At 41.3% G+C, this 27,535-nt stretch overlaps 1 protein-coding gene across 4 annotated transcripts in view; it reads left to right on the forward strand.

Annotated features, from left to right (window-relative positions):
• mfhas1 (multifunctional ROCO family signaling regulator 1) overlaps positions 1-27,324 on the forward strand; it is an 84,766-nt gene extending 57,442 nt beyond the window's left edge. The window contains exons 2-4 of one of the 4 annotated variants that reach the window (XR_007266221.1): positions 7,594-7,817; positions 21,380-21,824; positions 26,332-27,324. Coding sequence is in view for 1 of the 4 variants with exons in the window: in XM_048621007.1 (XP_048476964.1) it covers positions 7,594-7,716; positions 21,380-21,384 (128 nt within the window). In the remaining 3 variants the exon portion in view is untranslated. Of the gene's footprint in view, positions 1-7,593; positions 7,818-21,379 lie in introns of those variants that run through there. The other 3 variants (XR_007266220.1, XM_048621007.1, XR_007266223.1) reach the window with 3 other exon arrangements.
• The last annotated feature ends 211 nt before the right edge of the window (positions 27,325-27,535 follow it).

Here is a 27,535-nt window from a genome sequence, read left to right on the forward strand (position 1 = left end):
TATATGCAGGTCCCTTTTACACAGGAAAGAGGCTCCATGTCCTTGCAATCAGGAGTTTGAAGTCAACTTCCTGCTCTGAGTTTGTGATTCACTCTTGATTATTTGCTGCCCTAAAAACACTCTTTGGTCTTCTCTCTGGGGATTTAGGAGCTCTGACTGTGGGGATTCAGTTCAGCATGCTACTTGAAAGGCCAGCTGCATTGTTTTCTATCATTAGTTTGGGTAGCTACCGGCTTCTGGAGCTCTGAAAAAAACTGTCCCTAGTGTTTATGCATTTTTGGCTTCTTTAAGTAAACTCACCAATGTCACACACACATTGGTAAACTGTGACTAAATCCAATTTATTTGAAGCTTGCTACTAACATAATGCTTATGTATTACATGTTAGTCCATCAGATAGATCTACTCTAGGGACCCAGCAACCACATACTTGCAGTAGCAACTACAACTAAAACTGCATAACTGACTGACTGGTCACATGCTGCTTTACATTTGGGGTCCTTGATGATGTGTACCTCATTGGCATATTTTCTTAAAGTGATATAGCACCAGTGCTGATCAACTCAGAATTAAATTACAATAAAATGCTTTTGTTAATGGGGTTGCATTTTAGGAAAATGCACAGTCAGTGACTTTTTGCGAGCCATGGAAATGGCCAATAGCACAAGTGCAGTGCAACATGTATACACAGTAAACTCTGCATGAGCAAACACTGGAGTCGCAGTGGGTGAAAAGGTACATTTAGTATTGTGTGGATATGTGAATTCAGAGCCAATTGATAGTTGCCAAGGCGTCACTTGAGAGAACTCTTTTTTTTAATGCCGATGGTTGGGTTGTACTTTTGAGCTGTAATAGTCTCAATTTGCCAATCTTGTTCATATACTGTAGCATTTAAATAGCTTTTAGGATAAGCTTGTAGCTCACCTTAGTTCCAGAAATGAGGTACCAGATGTTTGAGCTCTGTTGCTTACGTCTAGAAGTGATAGTAACTCCCTTGAACTCAATAATACTAGCTTTATAAGCTTTGAACAGTATTCAAAAGGAAGAAATTAATGGGACTACTAAATAAAAGTTCGGTCTTTCGGGCTGCTGTATTTTGGATAGATAGACGTGATAGACCCCATTGACAGACCCCGGCAACCCCACACCTCTCGCCTGCGTTCAAGAGCTCCAGCGACATGCACCATCTATAGTACCAGCAATGGCCACTGCTGGTGGCACTACCAGTACTTCACAGCTGCTGGTCTCTGGCTCACAGCTCTTGGAGGCAGAGCATTTGCTTCATGTCAGCAAGTGCAGTGACAAATTTCTTCTTGATGAACTGGGAGCTCTGAAAGCAGCCAGCTTTGATGACGCTCCTGAAAATGGCCACAGCCTGCTGTTCTCCACTGCTACTGTTAAACTCTGCCAGATGTAAAGCACGCTGGCCCTGTAACTAAAACAACATTGCAGTGTTTATGCTCATGACCAGTATGAAAGTATTGCACAAGAATTAATCAGCCTCAAATGTCCACATTTAGCACTTTGGCCGTTGAAGCAGATTTGCTCGATATTTACTTAATGAAACCTTGTTGATATAACAACAGTCTTGGCACTTTTTCACAATCCACGAATTGTTTCGGTCTTGCTTCATTATGTACATCAGAAGCAAAGTCTTTCTCATAACTCTAGTCATGTAATAACTGTGTATTGGTAAATGTGGGTGGAAGGCTGAGGCAACAGGGTTCAGCTGTAAGCCTAGTGGTAGCTTCTCACTTGAGTCAGAAGTTTGTGGGTTCCAGCTCCAGTCCTGAGACATGAGCACATTGTCTCGGTAGACCTCAGTTGAAGGGAACTATTGCAAGAGAAATTCCCTGCTCTTCTTTGAATAGTGCTATGAAAAAGCTAACATTCACCTTAGTGGGCAGATAGATTCTCAGTTCAATGACCCATCAGAAAAGCTGGCCCCTTTGACAATCTGGCATTTCCTCAGTACTGCACTCTAATATCAACCTGAATAATGTACTCCAGTTTCTGGCAGACCTGATATCAATGTTATATGATTGCCAATTCCAGGTTTACTGACTGTTTGATTATTTGGATGTTGGTTCCTCTAACAAATTACATTGTAGCTACCTTGTGGATTTGGAAAACTATCAGATCACAACCAGTCAGAACTTGTCCAGTCTGTGTGTAAAGAAGCATTTTTGTTGACCAAATCAATGTTGATAAATCGGATGTGTTTAAAGCTTTCATGCACTGAATCCCATAGGTTCTAGCTCTCTGTGTTTGTAGATGTGGGAATAATATATGTTGTCTGGAACACACCCATTATTAAAGAGAAATTTACTTTAAAATCTGTCACCACTGTGGAATGAGTGATGGTTTGTCATGTGCCTTGTCTTATGGGAAAAGAACATGGGGATAAAGGAAGTATTTGCTATTGCTTCCTCGAGATAATTGTCCTGACAACATCTTTGAAACAGCCATTTGAAGAAATTCCACATTGAGTAATTGCATACAGCCTGATCCAGAGCATTCTATTACTCCATAGGTAGGTATTTCAGTGATTGCATCTTAGCTTGGTGCAGGGATCAGTCTTCTACTCCTTCATCCTAAACCAGGTCATCATTGCAGTTTCCAGTGCAAACCAGGAGCCCAGTGAACGATATTTAGGGATTTAATCCTAGCTAACTTTTTAACCTTCTTGTATTAGAATTGCACTTTCTTCATTCCCAGTCACTGACTGTGACACTTGCTTTTTTAATTGGAAGACTGAGAGTTCAAGTCCCACTATCTAGATATGGACAGTTAACCATGGCAGGGTTAAGGCATTGGCTTCATAAAAATTGGGAAAACACTGGCATAAATTGGAATTATGTTCTTTGCACAGAAGGAGGGATAGATATTGGTTTTTGCTGCATTGAGAAATCACTGCACAACCACAAGTGCTTTTTTTCAGCTGTGACATTAAATCAAGGCCCGTTCTGTGCTATCAAGTCCCAGGATAGTATTTGAAGTTTTCCCTGGTATCCCAACCAAGATCTAACCTTCCTTATCATCAGTAAAATGGATGATTATTTTGTCAGGATCTTACAGTGGAAAATTTAGTTGCTGGATTCCTGCACAGTTGCTACATTTTAAAACCTATTACACGGGCCACAAAATGCTTTGGACTGCCTGCGATTGAAAGCTTCTGTGTAAATGCAAGTTCTTTCTTTCAAACAGTGAAAGCAGCATTTTGAGAAACCTTCCCCCAGATTAAAAAGTAGTCACCTTCTCTGGCAGGGCTACCTGATAGAATAGGCATCATGCTTTTAAGTGTTCTACAAAGAATTTTTTTTAAAAAGGCACGTTGATGTTCCAATGTTTTGACTAAGAAAGCCTACTACCCTTACCTAACGAGGCTATATTGGACTCCAGCTCCACACCAATGTGGTTGGCTGGTCACTTTAATATGTCACTAGTAGAAGTTTAAATTAAAATTGTTCTTTTTTCTCACCACAGTTTGTACCTACCTAATGAGAAATAACCAGTGTAATTTTGCAATCAAGATAATTGTTCAGGCTGTCTGTGAGAAATCAGGCAAGACTAGCATGTATGGGCAGAGAGGCTGACTGGAGACAAGTTGGAAAATATTTCACAAAATACTGGAATTCAGCATAGACTCAAATGGCCAATTGCCTGCCTGCCTTTACTGTATTTATTTGACTGCGAGATAAGTGGATGTCATGCATTCATCTGGTGTCCTGAACTACTTCTAGAGGCTGTTGTTATCTTGATTGGGAGTGAGCTCTTGTTGCTGAGTCTTTTTGGTTTTATTATTCCTTGTGTACGAAATTCCCTATTAACCTTCAGGTAACTTAAGTCGTGTCACTCAATGATGTATCAATTTTTCTATAATCTGTTTGCCCTACTGCACTTCAGATTTCACTTGCTTATGAGCCTATCAAGGAATCCTTTTACTGAAGATTGAAGATGCCCACTTAACTGTCTCAGCTGCCAAGTGTTGGCCTGCTTTCTTGTTCTAATTTATGCAGTTGCTTTAAACACTGGAGTTTACACACATGCTGTTGTTTTAATGAAAGATCAGGACTTTATTAAGCTAGGTCTGTTATCATAGTTCACATATAGGTGTTTGAGTACCTCATATTGTGCAGTTTCAGTTTGAGAGCAAAATATAGTGTTACTTTCACTTAGACCAGTACTATTTTCAGCTTCTGTATTTCGTACTACCAATAGAGTCATACATCACAGAAACAGACCCTTCAGTCCAACCGGTCCATGCCAAACATAATCCCAAACTAAACTAGTCCCACCTGCTTGCTCCTGGCCCATATCCCTCCAAACCTTTCTTATTCATGTACTTATCTAAGTGTCTTTTAAATGTTGCAACTGTGTACACATCCACTTCCTCAGGAAGTTCATTTCACACTCAAACCACTTCCATGTCTTTTTTTTTTAAAATCTCTCTCCTTTCACCTTGTATCAAAATGCATAAAATTTACAACAAAATAATAGCATACAATGTGCCAGTGTGCTTAGTCCTCCTGTTGTTTTATTGCCATGGTTATATTGATCTCCCAACATTTTATTACCATAAACATGAGCAACTGAACTGACATATTTCATATAGTTCTGAACAATCATTATAGCTGGCTGGAACCGTTAGCTTTTTTCTGTCCACAGATGCTGCCAGACCTGTTGAGTTTCTCCAGCACTTCCTGTTCATATTTCAGATTTCCAGCATATACAGAACTTTAGTTTTATGTTAACGTAGTCCACAGATCTGGCTGTATGACTTTTAAACATTCACCTTTCCCTTTTCTGAGAAAATATCCTCACCTTAAGTCCATTTGCACAATGTGCCCCAAGCTCAGAAGAAAATAGATTTTACTCATCGCATGTTGATCCCATAGACCACTGTGGTACGCAGTGTGAACTCTCAACTCCATACTGAGCAGGCCTGCATTAATAAGCTCATTCGTGTCTTCCGTCTCATATTCACAGCCATCAGAGAGTTATCACCTTCTCAGTTAGCCCCAGAGAGGGTTTATTCTTGATGCCCAAGATCGTCGTCGTTTCATGAAGACCTTAGATTCAGTGAAATCTAAGAAAGGTGCCAATATCTTTGTGGTACTTTTAAAAAAGATTTTGGGCGCTTGTTTATTTTCTCTCCATAGACATGTCTTCCTGGAATATTTATGTAAATTTTAGAATATGCTGTATGTAAACAGCTAATTATGGGGAATTGCACATGTAAACAGTCTGTCACAGTATACCATATTATCATCGGTCAAGCCCAGTATTGTTTATCGTGATCAATAGTTTGGTTCTCGGCTCTTTAGTATTGAACTGTTACAGTTGGTCCTTGGTATCTTTAAACAAACATAGCATTGAGGGTTATGGGACCATTTATAGTACATTATGATTGAATCAGACTCTCAGTAATTAGGTTATTGCTGTTCAGTTGTCCTTCCATCTGTATCATTAAACTGGTTTCTTTGGAAAAACATTTGGCTCCAACCATTGTAATTCGTGCAGAAGATGCCTCTGAAGCTGAAGTGCTAAGACTTTGTTAGGCAAGATTACACTGAAATTTGATTGCAAAGATCTGCAATCTGGAGACTGTTCTTCTTAATAAGTTAAACTATTAAAAACACTTTATAAAATGAGCAAATGTACAAATACTTGGGTAGGTATCTCTGAAAACAAACAAACAAACAACCAAATGGACGAGATAATAAGAACTGCCGATGCTGGAGTCAGAGATAACACAGTATGGAGCTGGAGGAACACAGCAGGCCCTGTCAGCATTAGAGGAGCAGGAAAGCAGGACCCACCCGAAATGGCAACTTACCTGTTCCTCTGATGCTATCTGGCCTACTGTGTTCCTCTAGCTCCACACTTTAAACAAACAAGTGGAACAATTTTACTTCTACAGTTCCATGTGTTATTGGATTGGCCTTATCAGCATGCTCAAATGGCCTGCTCAAGCCATTTATTTATTGTGTAAGTTTGGTACTGATATAGAGAGCGTCAGAGCCATCCTGCAGGATAATAGCTCTCCTGATCGGATCACTTCTCACCATAGAACATGCAAACTCATGAACGTCTCTAAGGCCGTCGCCTGTAGTCCTGAAAGTGCCAAGTCTACCTCGGATAATGCTGGAAAGAGGAGGTATTTCAAATGTTTTGAGCAACCATGAAGCTAGCTATTTCATGTTACTACAGTGCAGTAGCAACACAAGTAGTGTTCATCACTAACCGGGGTCTGTTAAAAGGACATGCTGCTTGTCTCACAAATGAGAAATTTATAAGAATTTCAGTGCCATCTGTCTCGGAGGATGCCTGGTGGGTGGTATGATTGAGCCTACCCCTTTGGCTGTTCGCACTAGGTAAGGTAATGAATGGACCCAACCAGCCTGCACTTGCAAAACTCAAAATACAGTGTCCAACGTGAAATGTGATTCTGCAATTGGGCAACCTTTGCTAAATAATCCTGATTGTAAAGAGATATGCTGAAAACTGTTCAGAATTGTCATTGGGGCCCCAAATGTGGCATACTTGTACTGACTGGAAATTATGTACATTAATACATTGGGCCCTGTTCTTTGAAGATGAAAGAGCATATGGACACAATGCACTTGTTTAAACTCGAACATAGCTGACAGCCATTCACTGGTTCATTTCTAATTGAAGAAATAGCAATAATTTAATTCAAGATGTCCTCGTCCGTAGTTACTCCGTAAGGCAGCCACTTTTCTGCATCTATGCATCAACGATTACTTGTTTCAGTGGAGACATTTGTAACATTCAGCAATGGTGGGACGTAAGTAAGACATGTTCCTTTGAAATAGTAGGATGAATAGCCAAGGTGTTTTCCCCAGGGGCTGGGGAAGTGGGGGGTGGGGGTGTGAGTTCAAAATTAGAGGGCATAGGATAAAGGTGAGAGGGGAAAGATTTAAAAGGGACCTAAAGGGCAACTTTTTCACGCAGAGGGTGGTGTGTGTATGGGATGAGGTGGCGGAGGCTGGTTCAATTACAACATTTAAAAGGCATCTGGATGGGTATATGAATAGCAAGGATTTAGAGGGTATGGGCCAAATGCTGGCAAATGGGACTAGTTCAGTTTGGGATACCTGGTCTACATGGACAAATTAGTCCGAAGGGTCTGTTTCCGTGCTGTATAGCTCTATGACTCTATAACAGAAAGAAAAATTTGAATAGGATGTATAATGGTCAACCAGTCAAGTATTACTTACTTTATGCTGTAACCCAAAATAAGATTTACTCTCAATATAGGAATCACAGTCCCAATTCAGAAGCAGTTAGTTAATTTCTCATGGTTTTACAGAGTAATTGACAGTTTCCTTTCCGAAGTTGACAATGAGGGGAGTTTGGGTATTTCGGATATGGACACAATGCTGTCAATCTATAGGTGCTTTATGTACTGTTTCTGCCCATCTTGCTGTTGGACTGGGGATGATTTATTAATTCTGCAAGTGAATAGTCTGCTAAATGTGAATCTGATTGCAGTCTAAAATGAATTTTAACTACTTCGAGCCATTGAACCCTTTTTTTTCTCTCTTTCTTTCTTCCTTTTACCAACAGGGGAATTACTGACCCAGCCCAGACCAGAAGGAGTAACTGAGATCGTCTGTCCCAAAAATGGGAGCGAGCGAGTGGATGTGGCTTTGGTTTATCCTCCGACCCCCACTGTGATCAGTCCCTGCTGTAAGTGAGCAGTGGGCCATCCTGCTAGTCTTCATCAGAAACAAAACCTTTAAAATTCTGTTCAATTATTTGGCAGGCAACAAGGTTTTGGAAAGAATAAGGTAGGGTCTGTATGCTTAAAATGATAGTTTTGTACAGTGCTCTCCAATCACCCACAAAGGTGCAGTGTAACAGCCCCTTCTATCTAGAGACTAAACCAGAAACAAAATGGAGTTGTGTTTTTGTTTGAGTAGATATTTCAGTCAAAACACAATCCAATGATTTGATTGTTCAGGTAACAGCTACCAAATGAATTTGAAAACAAAAAGAACAACAAATAAAAGCTGATCTGGTAAAGCTACCCTACAATGCAAGCACCACCAAAACCCTCTTGCCATGTACAAAAATAAGCATTGGCGTTTATTTTTCACTTCAAAGAATTCATCTCTACTTGGAGCTGTCAGTTAAAGTGTGGAATGGCAGGCATTCCACTGTACTAATGGAAGATTGTGAAATCAGTCATGCGACACTAATCCAGTAACTGCAACTCTTCCCTGTGTCAACAGAAGGAGTGAAGTAGCAAGCGATTTTTTAAAATATGATCCAGGCATTTTTTCAAATATTTAAAAGGAGAAGCTTTATATATCTTGATACTTTTGACAGGTTCTATTGGTAGGTCTATTGACAGTTCCAATGACCATAATGCATTTTTGCACTTTGTGCACATATTCCATATCTAATTTTAACAAATGCTTAGGGCACCTTACCTCTCCCAAAGGTATTCAAGGACCATATCCAAAGGGATACCTACCTCTCCAAAAGGGTGCCTTGACTATTCAAAAGAATCTACAAAGATCAGACCTGATCCTGTCAGGTACAAATCACACAGATCACATTTCTCACACCAGGATCACTAAAATCAGATGTAAAGTGAGACAGTTGCTGATTTTATATATACAGCTGCCTCCACAAAATGTGCATATGGCCAGCACGAGGGGACATAGCTTTAAATTGAGGGGTGATAGATATAGGACAGATGATAGAGGTAGGTTCTTTACTCAGAGAGTAGTAAGGGCGTGGAATGCCCTGCCTGCAAAAATAGTAGACTCGCCCACTTTAAGGGCATTTAAATGGTCATTGGATAAACATATGGATGATAATGGAATAGTTTAGGTTAGATGGGCTTCAGACCGGTTTCACAGGTCGGCGCAACATCGAGGGCCGAAGGGCCTATACTGCGCTGTTATGTTCTATGTTCTATGTATGAAGCACAACCTAACTCGCTTCCTGACCTCATGTAATGGTAGATGCCTTTTCTGGGATGGACCTTCTAATTAAGCTTCATTCCCTATTTTTTTGTAAAACCAATCCTTTAAGAATGAGTGTAGATAGTTTAAGTACAAACATTTGGCAGATCAAATATAATGTGGGGAAATGTGAAATGCACAACTTTGGCAAGAGTAGAAATGCAGAATATTATTTAAATGGAGAGAGATTGGAGAATTGAGTACAAATAGATCTTTTTTGACCTTGTACTTGATTCACAAAATATTAGCATGCAGGTCCAGCAAGTGATCAGGAAGGCGAAGGAACTGTTGGCCTCTATTGTAAGGTGAATGGGATACAAATATAGGGAAGTCTTGCCACAGCAGTGAGACCATACCTTGGGTACAGTTTCAGTCTCCTTACAAAAAGAGGGATATACTTTCATTGGAGATAGTTCAGAGAATGTATCAAGGCTGATTTCTAGGTTGAAGGGTTTGCCTTATAAGGAAAAGTAGAGACATTTAGTCAGTACTTATTGGGAGTGTAAAAGAATGAGAGGTGATCTTATTCAGCATGCAAGATCTTGAGGTTTGAGAGCACAGATGCTCAGAGGATATACTCATGGATAGAGGTTTACAGCACAGAACGAGACCATTTGGTCCATCATGTCTGCATCTGTCAACGAAGATCTGACTACACCGATACAATGTTCAAGCTTTTGTCCAAAATCTAGGGGGCTATAGAAATGCAAATGAATATCTAAATACTACAAAAATGTTATATGTTTCTGACTCAACCGCCATTTTTAAGGCAATGACTTCTGCACTCCTACCACCTTCGGAGCGAAAACATTTCTTTTGAACACTCTTATTAGCATTCTACTTCTAATCTTAAATCCATGCCCACTGATTATTGCTCCCTTACTAATCAAAAAAGTGCCTTCTTATCTATCTAATCTATGCTGCTCATAATCTTTACGTACTTATCAGGATCCCTCTCAACCTTTGCTGCTCCAAGGAAAATGTCCCAGCCTATCCTCAGAGCTCAGATCCTCCAGCCCAGGAGCATGCTGATAAATCTCCTCTACACTCTCTGCAGTGCAAACACACCCTTCCTACAATGTGGTGACCAGAACTGCGTGCAGTACTCCAGTTTTGGCCTAAGTGATGTTTTATACAGTTCCAACACAACCTCCCTGCTCTTATTACATGGCACCTTTTTGAATAGAAACATAGAAAATAGGTGCAGGGGTAGGCTATTTGGCCCTTTTGAGCCTGCACCACCATTCAATATGATCATGCAATCTCAGTATCTCATTCCCGCTTTCTCTTCATCCCCCTTAATCCCATTAGCCACAAGGGCCACGTCCAGCTCCTTACCCAAAAACTTCCTGTGGGAGACAGTTCCACAGGTTCACAATTTTCTGAGTGAAGAAATTCTTCTCAGTCCTCAATGGCTTACCCCTTACTCTTAGACTGTGACCCATAGTTCAGGGCTTCCCCAGCATCAGGAACATTCTCCCTGCATCTCGCCTGTCCAGTCCCATCAGGATTTTGTATGTTTCTAGGAGGTCCCACCTAATTCTTCTAAATTGCAGCGAGTATAGGCCCAGCTGACCCAGTCTTTGCTCATAAGTCAGTCTGACATGTCAGAATGCCTTTTGGAAATCCAAATACACTACATCTACCAGTCCCCCTTTATCAACTCTATTTATTATATCCTCAAAGAACTCTAGCAAGTTTGTCAAACATGATTTCCCTTTCACAAAATCATGTTGACTCTGTTTGGTTACATTTTGAAAAGTGTCCTGAAATTTCTTCCTTCATAACGGACTTTAGCATTTTCCCGATGACAGTTGTAAGTCTAACTGGATAGTAATATCCTGTTTTCTGTCTGTCTCCTTTCTTGAACATGCATATCACATGATCAGTTTTCTGATCCACTAGAACCCTCCTGGAATCCAGCACCTTCTGAGATATTTTGATTGTCTCATTATTGGTGCAGTCACTTCCCTTAAATTCTTTGGATACAGGCCATCACGTCCTAGCGCTGTCTGCCGTCAGTCCCTCTAGTTTATCAAATACTTATCCCTCATGATAGAGACTTTACAAGATCTTTCTTCTCGTTATCTCCTTGCTTATCTATTATCTTTTTGATGCTTATAGTGTGCTCCACCATGAAGACTGTTGTAAAATATTGGTTTAAATTATTTGCCACTTCCCTGTACCCAGTTATCAATTGCCAAGTCACATTCTTCAAGGACCCTACATTTATCTCAGCCGCTCTGTCTCTTTTTACTTTCATTTAAATTTTATCCCTTTTCTTATCTATTAGATTAAAATAAAAGACCATACCTTGTCCCACCTTTTAATGTTGCTTGTGCTCCTCAGACAAGCCCAACACACCAAAGCCCGCACTTTGACCTCACAGCTGAGGCTAAGCCACAGTCACATTTTCTAACATCGCTCTCTCGCTCTGTTGTAGTTCGAGGAGGAGGGAGGGAAACACTACAGTGATGTGATGTTCAGGGCTTCACTGTTCTTTAACACTTGGTCCCTCACTGATTCCATTTTCATTTGTGATGAGCCACCGTCTAGTGAAAAAAACATTGTAGAAGCCTTTATAGATTAATGGCATTAGACAGACTTTAAGAATGATTAAAGAATGATAAAAAGAAATAGTAAAGAGGCAGCAAGCAGCTAAGCAGTTACACAAAAACAGATAAGAAAAATTCTACAATAATTTGGATAAATGTGAGATTTTGCATTTTGGTAAAACAAACTAGGACAGGACTTGTATAATTAAAGTAGGGCCTTGGGTAGTGTTGTAGAACAGAAGGACCTTGGGGTTCAGGTACATAATTCTTTGAAATTTACATCACACGTAGACAGGATGGTTAAGAAAGCATTTAGCACGCTTGCCTTCATTACTCAGATCTTTAAGAATAGGAGTTGGGAAATCATATTGAGGTTGTACAGGACATTGGTGAGGCCTCTTCTGGCGTACTGTGTCTGGTTCTGGTTGCCCTGTTATAGGAAGGATGTTAATAGATTGGAGAGGGTTCAGAAGAGAATTACTGGGATGTTGCCTGGAATGGAGAGTTTGAGTAATAAGGAGAGGCTGGATAGGCTGGGATTTTTTTCACTAGAGTGTAAGAGGCTGAGGGATGACCTTTAGAGAGGTTTATAAATTATGAGGGGTATAAATAAAGTGAATGGCACACGTCTTTTCCCTAGTCTGGGGGATTTCAAGACTAGGGGTCTTATTTTTAAGGCGAGAGAAGAAAGATTTAAAAAAAAAACATGGGGGCAGTCTGTTTTACACAATGGTTCATGTGTGGAATGAACTTCCAGAGGAAGTAGTGGTTGCAGGTACAGTTAGAACATTTAAAAGACATTTAGATAACTACATGAATAAGAAATGTTTGGAGGGATTTGAGCCACGCACAGGCATGTGGGGCTAGTTTAATTTGGGATTATGGTTGACATGGACTGGTTGGACCAAAGGGTCTGTTTCTGTGCTGTATGACTCTATAACAGGCAATGTGTAGGTAAAATTGGTATTGGCCCTCTGGAGGGTGAGGGTGAGTCTGAGGAATTGAGAATGGAAAGCAAGGAAGAAGTAGAGGCTTTGAATGAGTACTTTGGGATGAACTTCATGGGAAAACTTCCCAAAAGGTATTTGGAAACAAGAAGTGACAATGGCCTATACCCTAGGCAGTATGGATTGTTGATGCATTTTGTTACATCTTCCAAAATTTCTTAGATGCTGGAAGGATTGCAGCAGATTGGAAATCAGCTAATGTAACACATTTATTCAAGAATGGAGGGAGGCAGAAGCAGGAAACTGTAGGCCAGTTGCCTAACATCTATAATAGGGAAATCTGGAATTTATAGTTAAGCAGGTTATAGCAGTATACTTAGAAAATCACCATGTTGGCTCTATCTGATCACTTGCTTTGTGAAAGGGAAATTGTGTTTAATGAATCAATTACAGTTTTTAACAAAGTAATATTCATTGTGGATAAAGGGGAATCAATAGATGTGGTATACTTCAGTTCCCAAACCATATTTGCCAAAGATTGGTGCGCAAGAGCACCTGGCATAGGGGATAACATATTAGCCCTCAAAAAGGGGGAAGGGTTAGCTAATACAAAACAGAGTACGGATAAATGGGTAATTTTTGGGCTGGCATGCTGCAACTAGCAGTGTGCTGCTGGCATCAGTTCAGAGTTCTCAATTACTTACTGTCTTGGATGAGGAGTCTAATGTATGGTTGTAAAATTTGCTAGTACAGCAACTGGTTAGGAAGGTAAATGGAGTATTGTTTACTGCAAGGGAAATGGATTATAACCATAAGGGAGTTTTACTGCAGCTTCACAGTATGTTGGTGAGAGAACTTCCGGAGTATTTTGTACAGTACTGTTTCAGTCAGCTTATTCCTGGGATGAAATGATTATCTTACAAAGAAAACTTGAATTGGTTAGGCCTATTTCCATTGGTGTTTAGAAAAATGAATCAGTGGTGATTTATTGAAACACAAATTCCTGAGAGAGCTGCGTAGGGTGGATAACAGGAGGATACTTTTTTTTCTTGAGGGAGAGAATAGGGACATAGGTTAAGAATTAGTGATCTCCCTTTTGAGACAGTGATAAAGTTTTTTTTTTTTCCCCCAGAGGTTTGTTGGTATTAGGAATTCTCTTTTCCCCAGAAGGTAATCATAGCCAGAGATCCACAACACAGAAAAAGCCCTTTTGGCCCATTGCATCCACGTTGGAGGCTGGGACTTTGAATGTATTCATTGATGCGTTGAACAGATTTCTGATTGATAAGGGTGTTGAGGATTATGGAATGCAGGTAGGAAAGTGGGGTTGAGACCACTATCAGATCAGCCATGATCATTGATTGAATGGTGGAACAGGCTAAAAGGGCCCAATGGCCTATTTCCTCCGTCTTTAGGACTGCAGTTAGCTGCTTCTGACATACTTCTCCATTTGAAATTAAGGAACCAGGTACATATACCAAGAATCCTCCAAGTTGTACAGTATGAATCAGTAATCTCCATAACATGGCCCCTACTTCTCTCAGCTAGTTTTAGGTTTGCCAGGCCCCTATTGCATTGTAAATGTTGAGGTTCTATAGAGAGCTATCATAAATATACATTACTACAGGGATGATGAGGCTGATCCTCTACATGCACTGTCATCATGGGCACTGTAGGTTGTTTCATTGGAGAATGCCATGAGCTTTCTGGAATGTAGAAATGTTATTTTGTTTTTTTTTAAACTGTTAGATCTTTAATTTGATTAGATGTCATATTGTGATAGAAGACTCCACTCTGAGTTGGAGGCATGGCCAGCTCCGTTCGATTGCATCATGTTGTCATTTATTTCTTAGATTGGTAGTTCTGTCCTAGAGTATTTCAGGAGACACCTTAAGAATCTCTGTGTTACTGTGAGGCACATTATCACCATAGATATACGCATAGATAATTATTTTGTTTTGCATGTGACTTTCTTTAGGATCTGTTCATTTATTCAGTAAACATACTTATCGCCCTTGTGACTGATTCAATTACTTGGATATTACATCTGTGTACATACTGGGAGTGTCTGTGGATGTAAAGTTTGTATTTAGTCTGCCAACTGTGCCTTTGACTCATAATACATCCAAACTAATGAAATTCCCTATGGTGACAGTGTACACTCCACTATGTACAAGCTGGCAAATATATCATCATAAACTCTGAGCAGCAGTGGCAGGGTATGGAAGTTTCATGTCTGATGCTGCATAGGTTTATTTTCAATGCAAAATTCAGCAAAACATATGAAAACCTAAAAATAAAGTTCTTGTTGCACCAGTTGGGTTTTTGAAGCTAGAACATTTTCAGGATCCCTTAATTACAAGGATCTTTGCTCAACTTAGATGGGATAGGTATTAATATACAGGCATGGATTAATTAGCTAACGGGCAGAAAACAGGAAGAATAAATGAGCCATTCTCACATTGGCAGCGGTCACTATTGGGGCACCGCAAGGATCAGTACTCGGACTCCGGTTGTTCACAATATATAACAATAATTTGGATATGGAACCAAATAAAATAATAATAACCAAATAAAACCAAACATTGGTGAGGCCACTTTTGGAGCACTGTGTACTCTTCTGGTCTCCCTGCTATAGGAAGGACATTATTAAATTGGAGAGGGTTCAGAAAACATTTACCAGGGTGTTGCCAGGACTAGAGGGTTTGAGTTTTAAGGAGAAGCTGGATAGACTGGGAGTTTTTTCACTGCAGCGTAGAAGGTTCAGGATGACCTTATAGAGGATTATAAAATCATGAGGGGCATAGATAAGATGAATAGGGAGGTCATTTCATTTAACCATCCCCTCTGTAACAGATTGAGAGCTCGAATCTAGGATCTAGCTGGTTCGTCAATGGGATCTGAACAGATTTTGACAGATTTGAAAAGATTTGGGGTACAAAAGGTCCGCGCAGATATAAACAGACTGGGAATTCATGTCCTAGACTTTAAAATAAAACTTAGGTGAGGAGTGGAAAATCTGTTTAATTTTGGTTACTTGTGGTTGATTAAATCAGAAGTGAGGTAATGGCTGTTTCAGTCACTAAGAGTTTTTTGGGGGTGGAAGAAGTGCCTTTGGGGGTTTTACGAAAGGTGAGCAAGGAAAAGCTGCTGGAATTGGCAGACAAGCTGGAGCTGGGGTTGCCTTTGCCTGTGAGAAAAGAAGAGGTATTTACAGCAATAGCTCGACATTTAAATTTGCTGGAAAGGCCATCAGAATCTTTGGATTTGGCTAGAATTCAATTGCAGTTGAAGCAGATTGAACAGGAAAGGGAATTGTTTGCATTACAGTTACAAGCAATGACAACAAGAAAAAGATAGAGAAGAAAGAGAAAGTTTGAACTTCAGAAATTGCAAATTAAACAGGATAGCCAACTTAACATGAAGGTAGAAGATAAGCTCAGTGAGGAGGAGAGTGATGATGAGCATACCCGTTGTAGCCAAAAACTTGATAGGGAAAAATATAAATATGTCAACGCATTACCAAAATTTGATGAAGATGATGTAGAAACCTTTCTCATTTCCTTTGAGAAATTGGCTAAACAGATGAATTGGCCAGAGGATATGTGAGTAACGTTAATTCAGACCAAGTTGGTAGGCAAGGCTAGTGAAGTGTTTGCAGCGGTGTCAGAAGGCTATGAAGAAGTAAAACAAGCTATTTTCAGTGCCATAACAAGGTGTAGAGCTGGATGAACACAGCAGTTTAAGCAGCATCATAGGAGCAGGAAGGCTGACGTTTCGGGCCTAGACCCTTCATCAGAAATGGGGGAGGGGAAGGGGGTTCTGAAATAAATAGGGAGAGAGGGGGAGGCGGGGAGAAGATAGGTGGAGAGGAAACAGACCGGTCAAAGAGGCGGGGATGGAGCCAGTAAAGGTGAGTGTAGGTGGGGAGTTAGGGCGGAGATAGGTCAGTCCAGGGAGGACGGACAGGTCAAGGGGGCGGGATGAGGTTAGTAGGTAGAAGATTGGGGTGGGGGTAGGTGGGAGGAAGAACAGGTTAGGGAGGCAGGGACGAGCTGGGCTGGTTTCGGGATGCGGTAGGGGGAGGGGAGATTTTGAAGCTTGTGAAATCCACATTGATACCATTGGGCTGCAGGGTTCCCAAGTGGAATATGAGTTGCTGTTCCTGCAACCTTCAGGTGGCATCGTTGTGGCACTGCAGGAGGCCCAGGATGGACATGTTGTCTGAGGAATGGGAGGGGGAGTTGAAATGGTTCGTGACTGGGAGGTGCAGTTGTTTATTGCGAACCAAGCGTAGGTGTTCTGCAAAGAGGTCCCCAAGCCTCCGCTTGGTTTCCCCGATGTAGAGGAGGCCACAACAGGTACAGCAGATGCAGTATACCACATCAGCAGGTGTGCAGGTGAACATCTGCTTGATGTGGAAAGTCTTCTTGGGGCCTGGGATGGGGGTGAGGGAGGAGGTGTGGGGGCGGACAAGGGAGTCACTGAGAGAGTGGTCCCTCCGGAAAGCAGGTAAGGGTGGGGAGGGAAAAATGTCTTTGGTGGTGGGGTCGGATTGCAGATGGCGGAAGTGTCAGAGGATGATGCGTTGGATCCGGAGGTTGGTGGAGTGGTACGTGAGGACGAGGGGGATTCTTTTTTGGTTGTTATTGCGGGGACGGGGTGTGAGGGATGAGTTGCGGGAAATGCGGGAGACACAGTCGAGGGTGTTCTCGACCACTGAGGGGGGAAGTTGCGGTCCTTGAAAAACGAGGACATCTGAGATATACGGGAGTGGAATGCCCATTGTAGTGGAGAAGCCAAAAGAAAACCAGGGAAGTGAAGTGTTAAAAGAAAAATACCCTGGAATTTTTCCAGACACTGGTGACGAGATCCCATAAGTTAAAGCAAGAAGGGAAAACAAAACAGAAAGACAAAGGAGTTGAGGTCCAGTTAGCTGACACCCCATTTGATGAAATGGTAAAGGAAGAACCTGAGCAGGTAGGGGATCAGGCAGAGGTGTTTAGTTCTGAAAGATGAACGCAGTTACAACGAAAAGATGAGACAATAAAAGATTTGTATCATTAAGCCTACTCTGAAAAAGAATCAATGTATTCCACAATGTTATTACCTTAAAAATCCTAAGGCATAAATGGAGACCGTAGCAGGTTAGTGCAGAGGAGAAATGGGTGGAAATTCACCAGATTGTGTTGCCGGTAGCATACGGAAAGGAAGGATTGTGGGCAGCACACAAATTACCTGTAGCAGGTCATCTAGGAGTAAGGACTGCTCGGGCTAAGATACAGAAGCATTTCTATTGGCCTGGATTACATAAAGCTGTGATTGAATCTTGCCGTGCCTATCATATGTGTCAGATGGTAGGAAAGTCAGCATCTTTGATGACAATTCCCGCATTTGAAGACGTTTTGTGTGGATTATGATTGTGTAGGTCGCCTTCCTAAAACCAAAAGTGGGAACCAGTATTTGCTAACCATAATGGATGTGTCTACCAGATTTCCAGAGGCAATTCCATTAAGAATGTCAAGGCTAAAAAGATTGTAATAGAATTAGTAGGAAATGAGTAACTCTAGATTAATGCATTATGGAGTTAGTAATAATTCAGAAAAAAAAATGAAGCCATCTTTTCACAATGGTTTTTTTATCCTATTCATTTGTGGGATGTGGGCGTCGCTGGCTGGCCAGCATTTCTTGTCCATCCCTAGTTGCCCTTGAGAAGGTGGTGGTGAGCTGCCTTCTTGAACCACTGCAGTCTACCACAATCCCATTAGGGAGGGAATTCCAGGATTTGGACCCAGCAGCAGTGAAGGAACGGGTGATACTTTTCCAAGTCAGGACGGTGAGTGGCTTGCAGGGGAATTTGAAGGTGGTGGTGTTCCCATATGTCTGCTGCTCTTGTCCTTCAAGATAGAAATGGTCATGGATTTGGAAAGTGCTGTATTAAGGATCTTTGGTGAATTTCTGTAGTGCGTCTTGTCGATAGCAACAGTGTTGTACTACTGAGTGTCAGTGGTGGAGGGAATGGATGCTTGTGGATGTAGTGCCAATCAAGCGGGCTGCTTTGTCCTGGATGGTGTCAAGCTTCTTGAGTGATGTTGGGGCTGCACTCATCCACGCAAGTGGGGAATATTCCATCACGCTCCTGATTTGAGCCTTGTAGATGATGGACAGGCTTTGAGGAGTTGGCAGGTGAGTTGAGGATGTTGACAGTGGGCTATTCAGTGATGGTAACACCACTGAATGTCAAGGGGTGGTGGTTAGATTGTCTCTTATTGGTGATGGTCATAGCCTGGCATTTGTGTGGCGCGAATGTCACTTGTCACTTATCAGCCCAAGCCTGGATATTGTCCAGATCTTGTAGCATTTGAACATGTGACTCCTAAGATACTGAAGCAGTCAAAACGGTGCTGAACGTTGTGCAATCATCAGCGAACATCCCCACTTCTGACCTTATGATGGAGGGAAGGTCGTTGATGAAGCAATTGAAGATGGTTGGGCTGAGGACATTACCCTGAGGAGCTCCTGCAGAGATGTCCTGGAGCTGAGATGACTGACAACCACAACCATCTTCCTATATGACAGGTATGACTCCAACCAGCGGAGAGTTTACCCCCTGATACTTATTGATTGCAATTTTACTAGGGCTCCTTGATGCCACACTCGGTTGAATTCTGCCTTGATATCAAGGGCTGTCATTCTCACCTCACTTCTGGAATTCAGCTCTTTTGCCCATGTTTGAACTAAGGCTGTCATGAGGTCAGGAGCTGAGTGGCCATGGCGGAAACCAAACTGGGCATCGCTGAGCAGGTGCTGCTTGATAGCACTGTTGATGACACCTTCCATCACTTAACCGATGATTGAGAGTAGACTGGTCGGGCAGTAATTGGCCGGATTGGATTTATCCTGCTTTTTGTGTACAGGACATATTTGGGCAATTTTCCACATTGTTGGCTAGGTGCCAGTGTTGTAACTGTACTGGACCAGCTTGACCTGGGGAGCAGCACGTTCTGGAGCACAAATCTTCAATACTACCGCCAGAATGTTGTCAGGGCCCGTAGCCTTTGTAGTATCTAGTGTCTCCATCCATTTCTTGAAATCACGTGGAGTGAATCAAATTGGCTAAAGACTTGTATCTGTGATGCCGGGGACCACTGGAGGAGGCCGAGATGGATCATCCATTCGGCACTTCTGGCCAAAGATTGCTGCTAATGCTTCAACTTTATCTTTTATTTTGGTGTACTGGGATCCCCCATCATTGAGGATAAGGATATTTGTGGATCCTCCTCCTGTAGAGAGTTATTTAATCGTCCGTCACCATGCACGACTGGATGTGGCAGGACTGCAGAACTTAGATCAGATTCATTAGTTATGGCATCGCTTAGCCCTGTCTATCACTTGCTGCTTTTGCTGTTTGGCGTGCAAGTAGTCCTTGTTTGGTGACTTCACCAGCTTGACCCCTCCTCTTCAGGTATGCCTGGTGCAGCTGCTGGCATACCCTCCTGCACTCTCCATTGAACCAGGGTTGATCCCCTGGCTTAATGGTAACGGTTGAGTGGGGAATATGCTGGGCCTTGAAATTACAGATTGTGCTGGAGGACAGTTTTGCTGTTGATGGCCCACAGTGTCTCATGGATGCCCAGCCTTGAGTTGCTAGATCTGTGCAAAGTCTGTCCCATTTAGCATGGTGATAGTGCCACACAACACGATGGAAGTGATTCTCAATGTGAAGGTAGGACTTTGCCTCCACAAGGACTGTACAGTGGTCACTCTTATTGATACTGTCATGGACAGATGCAACTGCAGGTGGCAGATTGGTAAGGATGATATCAAGTATACTTTTCCCTCTTGGTTTTCTTCAGGGGGGAGGTGTTGCAAAGTTGGGTAGAGTACTTTAAGGCAGGATGTTAGAATTTGTTTGTAAAAATGGTAGGAGGGGAGAGTGCGTGGTCCCTTTTAAGAGGTGATGTGGTTTTCTAAGCTTGGTGATAAGAAATGTCTGCAAGCAGTTTCAGATGGACAGACAGTTCTGAAATTGAAACCTAGGACCAATCCTATTATGAGAAATTTGACAGGTCATCAAGGGGTATATTAGAAAAAGATTTTTGAAAATCAGTGAGAGAGCGAACTGCCATCAGAAGAATAAAACTCTGGCTATCACAGAAATCTTTAAGCTCTCTGATTAAGCACATCTAAAAGGTACAACAGCAGTCTTAGCTAGTATTCCTGACACAAGGATTGGACGAAGGAAGAATAGTGGAAAAGGCACAACATTCCAGAAGACATGTCCTGACTTTAGTTTTGAGCGTCTGAGTTTTAATTTATTTTTGTCCTATTACTTTGGTTTATATAATTGGAACTTGTATTTATTGGAACATCATACCATTAGAATTTTGTTTTATTCAGGAATAGTTAGTAGTTAGGGGGGAATTGCTCAGTTTGTTAGTGGTTCTGGTGATTTGATCACTGCTACAGTTACATGAATAAATTGTTTCTTTTTAATCAAAGTGAGTATCAGGGAGTTCATTTCATTTAACCATCCCCTCCATAACACCATGGCTACTTCATTAAATTCTGTTCACTGAACCAGTGGGGGTGATGGGCAAGTTTGTAGGTTGGGTAGAGAAGAGGTGGGTGGATCGGATCTCTGGGTAGAGTAGTGAAGGCAAAAACTCTGAATTTCTTTGAAAACTGGATACAATCAAGGAGGTGACTTTAGGATCTTTGTGCATAGATGAATAAAGATGGCCTCTTCATAATTATCTGGTATTTTCAGGTTGAAAATTACTTTATACCAATGCTGTGTTTGTGGTATAAGTACAACCCAAGGACTGTTTGCTGATGTTAAGATCTTTTAATTTTCTTTTTGTTCCTTTCGCAGGTTGATATTGAGCTGAAGTGTTTGTGACCGGTCGTGGAATGTTTATTTGGATATGCGGAAGAAAAGGGCTAACCTGCAGATGCTCTTCGACAGTGGATTCGTAGCAGTTCCATGATGGCACAGGACATTGAAGATATTGTACATGAATGAATGAATGAATGAATAATTGTCCGCACACAGCGCAGAGGGAGGCTCTCCCGTCCGCTCAAAGTTGTCCTTCCTTGGATTTTCATCATTTGGAAGCAAACTGACCGATACACCCATTCTTCCAACAAATAGTGCAGACACGGTGTTCCACGACTTATTTTTTTGGAATAGGTGGCTCTTCAGGGATTTTCTTTTGCAGTGTTTTACTAAAGCCATACTTTCAGTGTTGTCAATCGGAATAAAATGCCAAATGCAGCTGTTCTGCCCTCGAGTCTGAGGCACAGATGATCTGGAGTCTGTAAGCATATCAGCACTATTTTTGATTTTTAAACCCAATGAACGATTTAATTTTAAAGCTTTTGAGGAATCGGTTGTGCAATACTCAGTGTGATAAAGCAGTTGTACTCACATTGTGTTATAGGCATCATCCTCCTTGTTAATAGTTGGGCAAGGCCCCAGTTGTTCCTGATCTGATTCATCACGTTTCCCAATATGCAGGGGAATGGGTTAAAGCTGCAAGGTCCCATTGTTTCCAATTATTCGTTCAGGATTATTCGTTAAAGTGGAATCCTAGTAAACAAGTGACATTTGGAGGATGCATTTTCTTGACAAAATATGTCTTAAATGACACAACATCTGCATTATTCTTTCTTCCTATCTGTACTGTATCGAAGTATGTTTTCCCTTCTCTGTGGGAACTCCCTCATCCTTGGGTTAGTACATTGTGAATTCAAATCCTACTCTAGACCTTAAGCTAGTAATCCAGGCTGACACTTCAGTATAGCACCAAGGGAGTATCATACTGTTAACATTTTTGTCTTTCGGGTGAGATGTTAAAATACAAACCCCATCTGCCCTCTTATTGAGGAAAAATCCAAAAACATTGGAGAAATGCAAGGGAGTTCTCCTGTTCTGGACAGCATTCGTCCCGTAACGAACATCACCAAAGAAACATTAACCTGTTATTCTTCCAATTGCTGTTTGTTGGGTCTTGCTGTATGAGAACTGTTGACTGTTTTTGTACATAACAGTGACTACATTTCAAAAAGTATTCAATGGAATATGAACCATTGGGGGCATTCTAAGAGCATGATAAGGCAGTTTATTAGGACAAGTACTTTCTGCTGCAAAGGGCTTTTCAAAGTTGTGCACCGCCTACAAAACATTTTTGTTAAATTAACACATCTGAAGAAAAGAAGTAAAATCAGTGCAGCTTACAAATATTTTTATTTCTTATGTATTGCTAATAAAATGTCCATTGCAATGGGACTGAAACATTTGCACATCAAGTCACCTTGGAGAAATGACACTTATTAAAAAAAATCAATGGAAACTTTTCTGCTTCAATTTTATGATTGCTGCTAGACAGGCCCAGAATGATGTACAAGGATTGAATGAAGTTCATAAGTTTGCCTGTGCTGTAGAAAGTTGTTTTGGTAAACATTGTTTTAAATATTTATTCCAGGGTATAATGAGACTGTCAAAGCTATATTTGTTACCCATCCCTCGTTACCTTAAAGTATCACTTTTACAACTAAGGTGTATGTAAGACCACGTAACAGATCATTGTAGCTGATCTTGTATAGACAGATGGAGTAACATCAGTGAACCAGTTCGTTGTTTTTTTTTTAAAACAATACAACAGGAGGTAATTTCTTTTATCCTCCAATCCCACCCTTTGAATCCTCGATGCATTAAATTGAATTTCCCCCTCCTCCCCCTTTTTAATGAATGATCAGTCAAAGGATTATGCTGTGGCATATTCTCCTCTGAAGGTTTCACTTGGGAGTTTTGATATCAAGTTGGAGTCCTGGGAGAAGCTTGTGCACGATAGCTGCACCTGGTGCAACCAAATAGAAGTGCAATGGCCTCCTTTGAAAAGTGCATATCAGATTGACAGGGAAAACACAAGGAGGGTAAATTCCAGTCAGCTGTGGTATGCTGTGCTATTTGAAATAGAACCTTCCAGACACATTGGCCTAAGCAGTAACCCATGAACCCAGTAGCTCCCCACCAGTTTTGGGCAGTGAACATGAACATGGTCATCTTCGCCTCAAAGGAGAAACAGGAAACTAAATTCAAGTATCTGTCTTAACTTAGCCTTAACTGTATGCTGAGCATCACTATCTCTCTGTGGTAGAGATTTCTGAAAGTTCATAACCCTTTATGTATTGGAATTTCTCCTTTCATCTCCGTCTTAGACGGCCTTTCCCTTAATCGGAGACTGAGCCATAATGTTAAACTCCCCAGGAGAATCACTGTTGAACCTTAATGCAGTCTTTCTAAGGAAAATACGTCCTTCTTCTGGTAAGGAACCCAAAATTGTACACAGTATTCCAAATGTGGCTGTAGCAAGGCTCCAAAATAGTGAACCAGAACTTTTTTACTTGTACTCCCAATTTGTTTGTAGTAAGGATTAGCATACCATTTGTTCTTAGTTTTCTGTGTTTAACCTGCATATGAATGTATGTGATTTATGTATGAGAACACCCAGGTCCTTGTGAATGCCAATATTTCCCTGACACTCTCCACTTAAAATGTTCTGCTTTTCTATATTTTCTGCCAGTGTGGATGCCTTCACATTATGCTGTATTGGCCAAGTTCTTCCACACTCCCTTATCTAAATCGCTTTACTGTCTCTCTGTATCCTTTGCACAGCTTATTTTCCTATTGCCATATATCTTCAAACTTGGATATGTTATACTCTCCCACCTTATTTATATCATTGTTAGAAATTGAACATTGCTGAAGCCTAAGCACTGAGCCTTGCAGTAAACCACCACCACCTAGATGCAATCACAAACTGACCTGCTGTTTGGACAGTTATGTGTTTAAACTACTCCTCTATCTCTCAAAGTTTGTTTTTATGTAATAGCCCTTGTGTGGCATCTTACTGAATTTTTTTTTTGAGAATCCAAAACCCTTGGTTCGCACCTCCCCTATCCATCCTACTGGTTGCATCATAAACTCTTAACAGAGCTGTGAAACCCTATTCCCCTTTCAGCAATTAGTACTGACTGTATCTAATCAGGGCATGGTTTTCTAAGTGCCCTTATAACAGATTCTAGCAATTTCCCTGTTACTGAGGTCAAGCTAAGTAGCTTTTAATTTCCTGTGTTTTCTCTCTTTCTTGAACAGCTAGGTTACCTTCTAAACTCTAAGACATAGGGAATTCTGGAAGATCAAAACCAATGCATCCACTAGCTCTGTAGCCACTTCTTTTAAAATTCCGCAGTGTTGTTTATCAGGTCCAAAGAATTTGTTTGCTTAACTTCTCCTGTACTGTTTCTTCACCAATGTGTTCTTCACTTGCTTTAGAGTCTTGGATTCCCTTACCTCTTGGATGCTTTTTGTGCTGTATATCATATTAGGGGAGAATGAAGGGAGTTTTGTATATTTTTAGTCTCCTTACTTGATATTGCAGTTGCTTTCATAGAATGTTAACAGCCTGGAAAAAGGCACCAGTCATCAAGCATCTAATTATTCAAATCCAATTTTCAAGCACTTTACCTGTAGCCTTATATGCTGTGGCGTTCTGAGTGCTCATTCAAATATCTTGAGGGTTTCTGTCTCTACCACCTTTTTAGGCAATACGTTCCAGATACCCACAACCTTCTGTATAAAAAAAAAGCTTTTCCTCAAATCTTCTCTAAATCTCTTACTCCTCACTTTAAACTGTGCCCCCCTGGTTATTGAACATTTCTACTAATAGAAATAGTTTCTTTGTTACTCCCTGTCCACCCTATCTATGCTCCTCATGACTTTGTACAATTCAATCAGGTTCCATTCTCTGCTCTAAGGAAAACAACCCCAGTCTTACCTGGTCTCTCCTAGCTGAATCTCTTTGACCCAGGCAACATCCTGGTGAATCTCCTCTGCACCCTGTCTAGTGTAATCACATCCTTGCAATAGAGTCATTTAGTTGATCGTTTGTCATATGAGATGGTTGACTCTTCATGAAGTGGTCGGCAGTATCAGCAAATCTTCATGAATGCGCATGGCTGTGTCTTCCCAACAAGCAGCTGATTCCATCCCCTTTGAGTGGTAGCTCTACATAGAGCTTGCCTGTCTATAACTCGATCAAGGCTGGCAATAAACTGTTTCATGAGCAATTGTTTTCATTTTCACTTTGTGGGACTTTTTAATTCAACTTCAGGATGAGAAGATCATTGGCAAGGCCAACAATTATTGTCCTTTTCAGGAATTGCCCTCCGAAGGTGATGGTGGCTGCCTCTTTGAATCCCTAGCAGAGACTTGATACAACTGAGCTGTTGGCTGAACCGGCCACTTCCAAGAACTGTTAAGAGGTTGTCAAATTGGTGAAGGACTGTGATAGAGTTAGGAGCCACGTGTAAACCAGACCAGCGAAGGGCAGCGAGTTTCTTGTACAAAAGGACGTCAGTGAGTCAGTTAAGCTCTGATTTATTCACCACTAGTTACTTAATCCAGGCCTTAACATTTATTAGTCCAAGTTCGTGGCAAAGGTGCATTCCTGTATTGAAGTTGAAATCTCCCCCACCTTATGATGCTCCATTTCTTTCAGCAATGGACCTTTTTGCCACTTCTCCACCAGACATGTTCACCATGGTTCTAGATTTAAACATATAGTTGGAGACAACCCTTCTACTGTGCGACAATTGGAAACAATTTCTTGTTCCAGATATTTCCTGTTTTTTGACACTGACCATTCAGTCCCATTTATCTTTAATGGGTTCTGGACCTTTATCTCCTTATAGATGCTGCCTGACCTGACAAAGATTTTCTGTTTTTATCTTAATGGTTTCTGATTTTTTTTTTTCTTCCAGCTAATACAAACAGCCATTAACCAAATCAGAGAATCTTACAACGCAGAAAGAAGCGGTTCAGCCCATCATCCCTCTGCCAGCTGTTTGAAAGAGCTATCCAGTTAATCCCACCCCTGCTCTGTGGTCCTGTAAATGTTTACTTTTCAAGTTGCTTCTTAATTATTGCACCTACACTGTTATAATAAATTAATTAATGTTGGTGAACTTAGCACTCGCTTTTGCCTGTACCTACTTGAACTTTAGTACCACCAACTTCTTGACCCTGCACTAGCATGCTTTTGACTCTGAAGTAAGTACTTCTCCTTAATTTTCTAAAGTATAACTCTAATGTGGGGGAAGGAAAAATACATTTTGATAAGGTCCTGCTACTAGAGCTGCAGCTGGGGCAACCCTGCTTCACGGAAGCATATTCCAATTAAGAATCGTGGCCCGACCCTGGAGTTGCCAGCCCAGTCAAAGCTTGGACTCCCTCAGCAGCGCCATCAGAAGCAGTGGCCAGTGCTGATACTGCAGCTGCAGTAGAGGGTGCCTCAGTGGCTTGCGCCCTCTAAAAGGAGTAAGTAGTGTTGGAATGACACTGAGCAAAATACCTGCCCTGTTGTGACATAGGCTTTAATTGGCCACTTAATTACTTCAGTTGGGTTCCTGCTGGCCAGGTGATCTGCTGACTGTTGTACTGTTGGGAAAATAACACAGCAGTGGGAAGATATTGATTGTTTCCCCAACCTCCACAACACCTACCTGTACCATTAGTCCAGCCTTCCTACCTGCCAATAATGTTGGGTAAGGTAGTTGTTCTGAAGGAGTTAATTTGCATTAGCCATCCAATCTGATCACGTCACAATCTTCAGGTGGAGACAGGGAGTTCCACCTTAACTTTTGTCAGGAATAAATGTTTTCTGTACAGCTGCCTGTGAGTCCTTCATAATTATGCCTGACTAGTAATGTAGTTGTATTAATTGTTATCATGCAATAAACTCTTGTTAACTAAAACAAGTGTCTGTGTAAAGACTTGAAAGTGGTGTCTCCTGTACCTTTGATCATCATACAAGCCCTGGATGGTGTGTAGATGAAGGAGAGTTGATGACATTGAACTACCTCAGAAACCCTCTGTGCCACATACTGGCTAAATTAACAGGTAGCATGAGGTTCTGGCAGTGACAATCAGAGCCGATTTCACAAGGATTGGTAAAATTCTGGCCAG

Source organism: Rhincodon typus, chromosome 3 (assembly GCF_021869965.1).
Source record: "Rhincodon typus isolate 14 chromosome 3, sRhiTyp1.1, whole genome shotgun sequence".
Classification (NCBI taxonomy): domain Eukaryota; kingdom Metazoa; phylum Chordata; class Chondrichthyes; order Orectolobiformes; family Rhincodontidae; genus Rhincodon; species Rhincodon typus.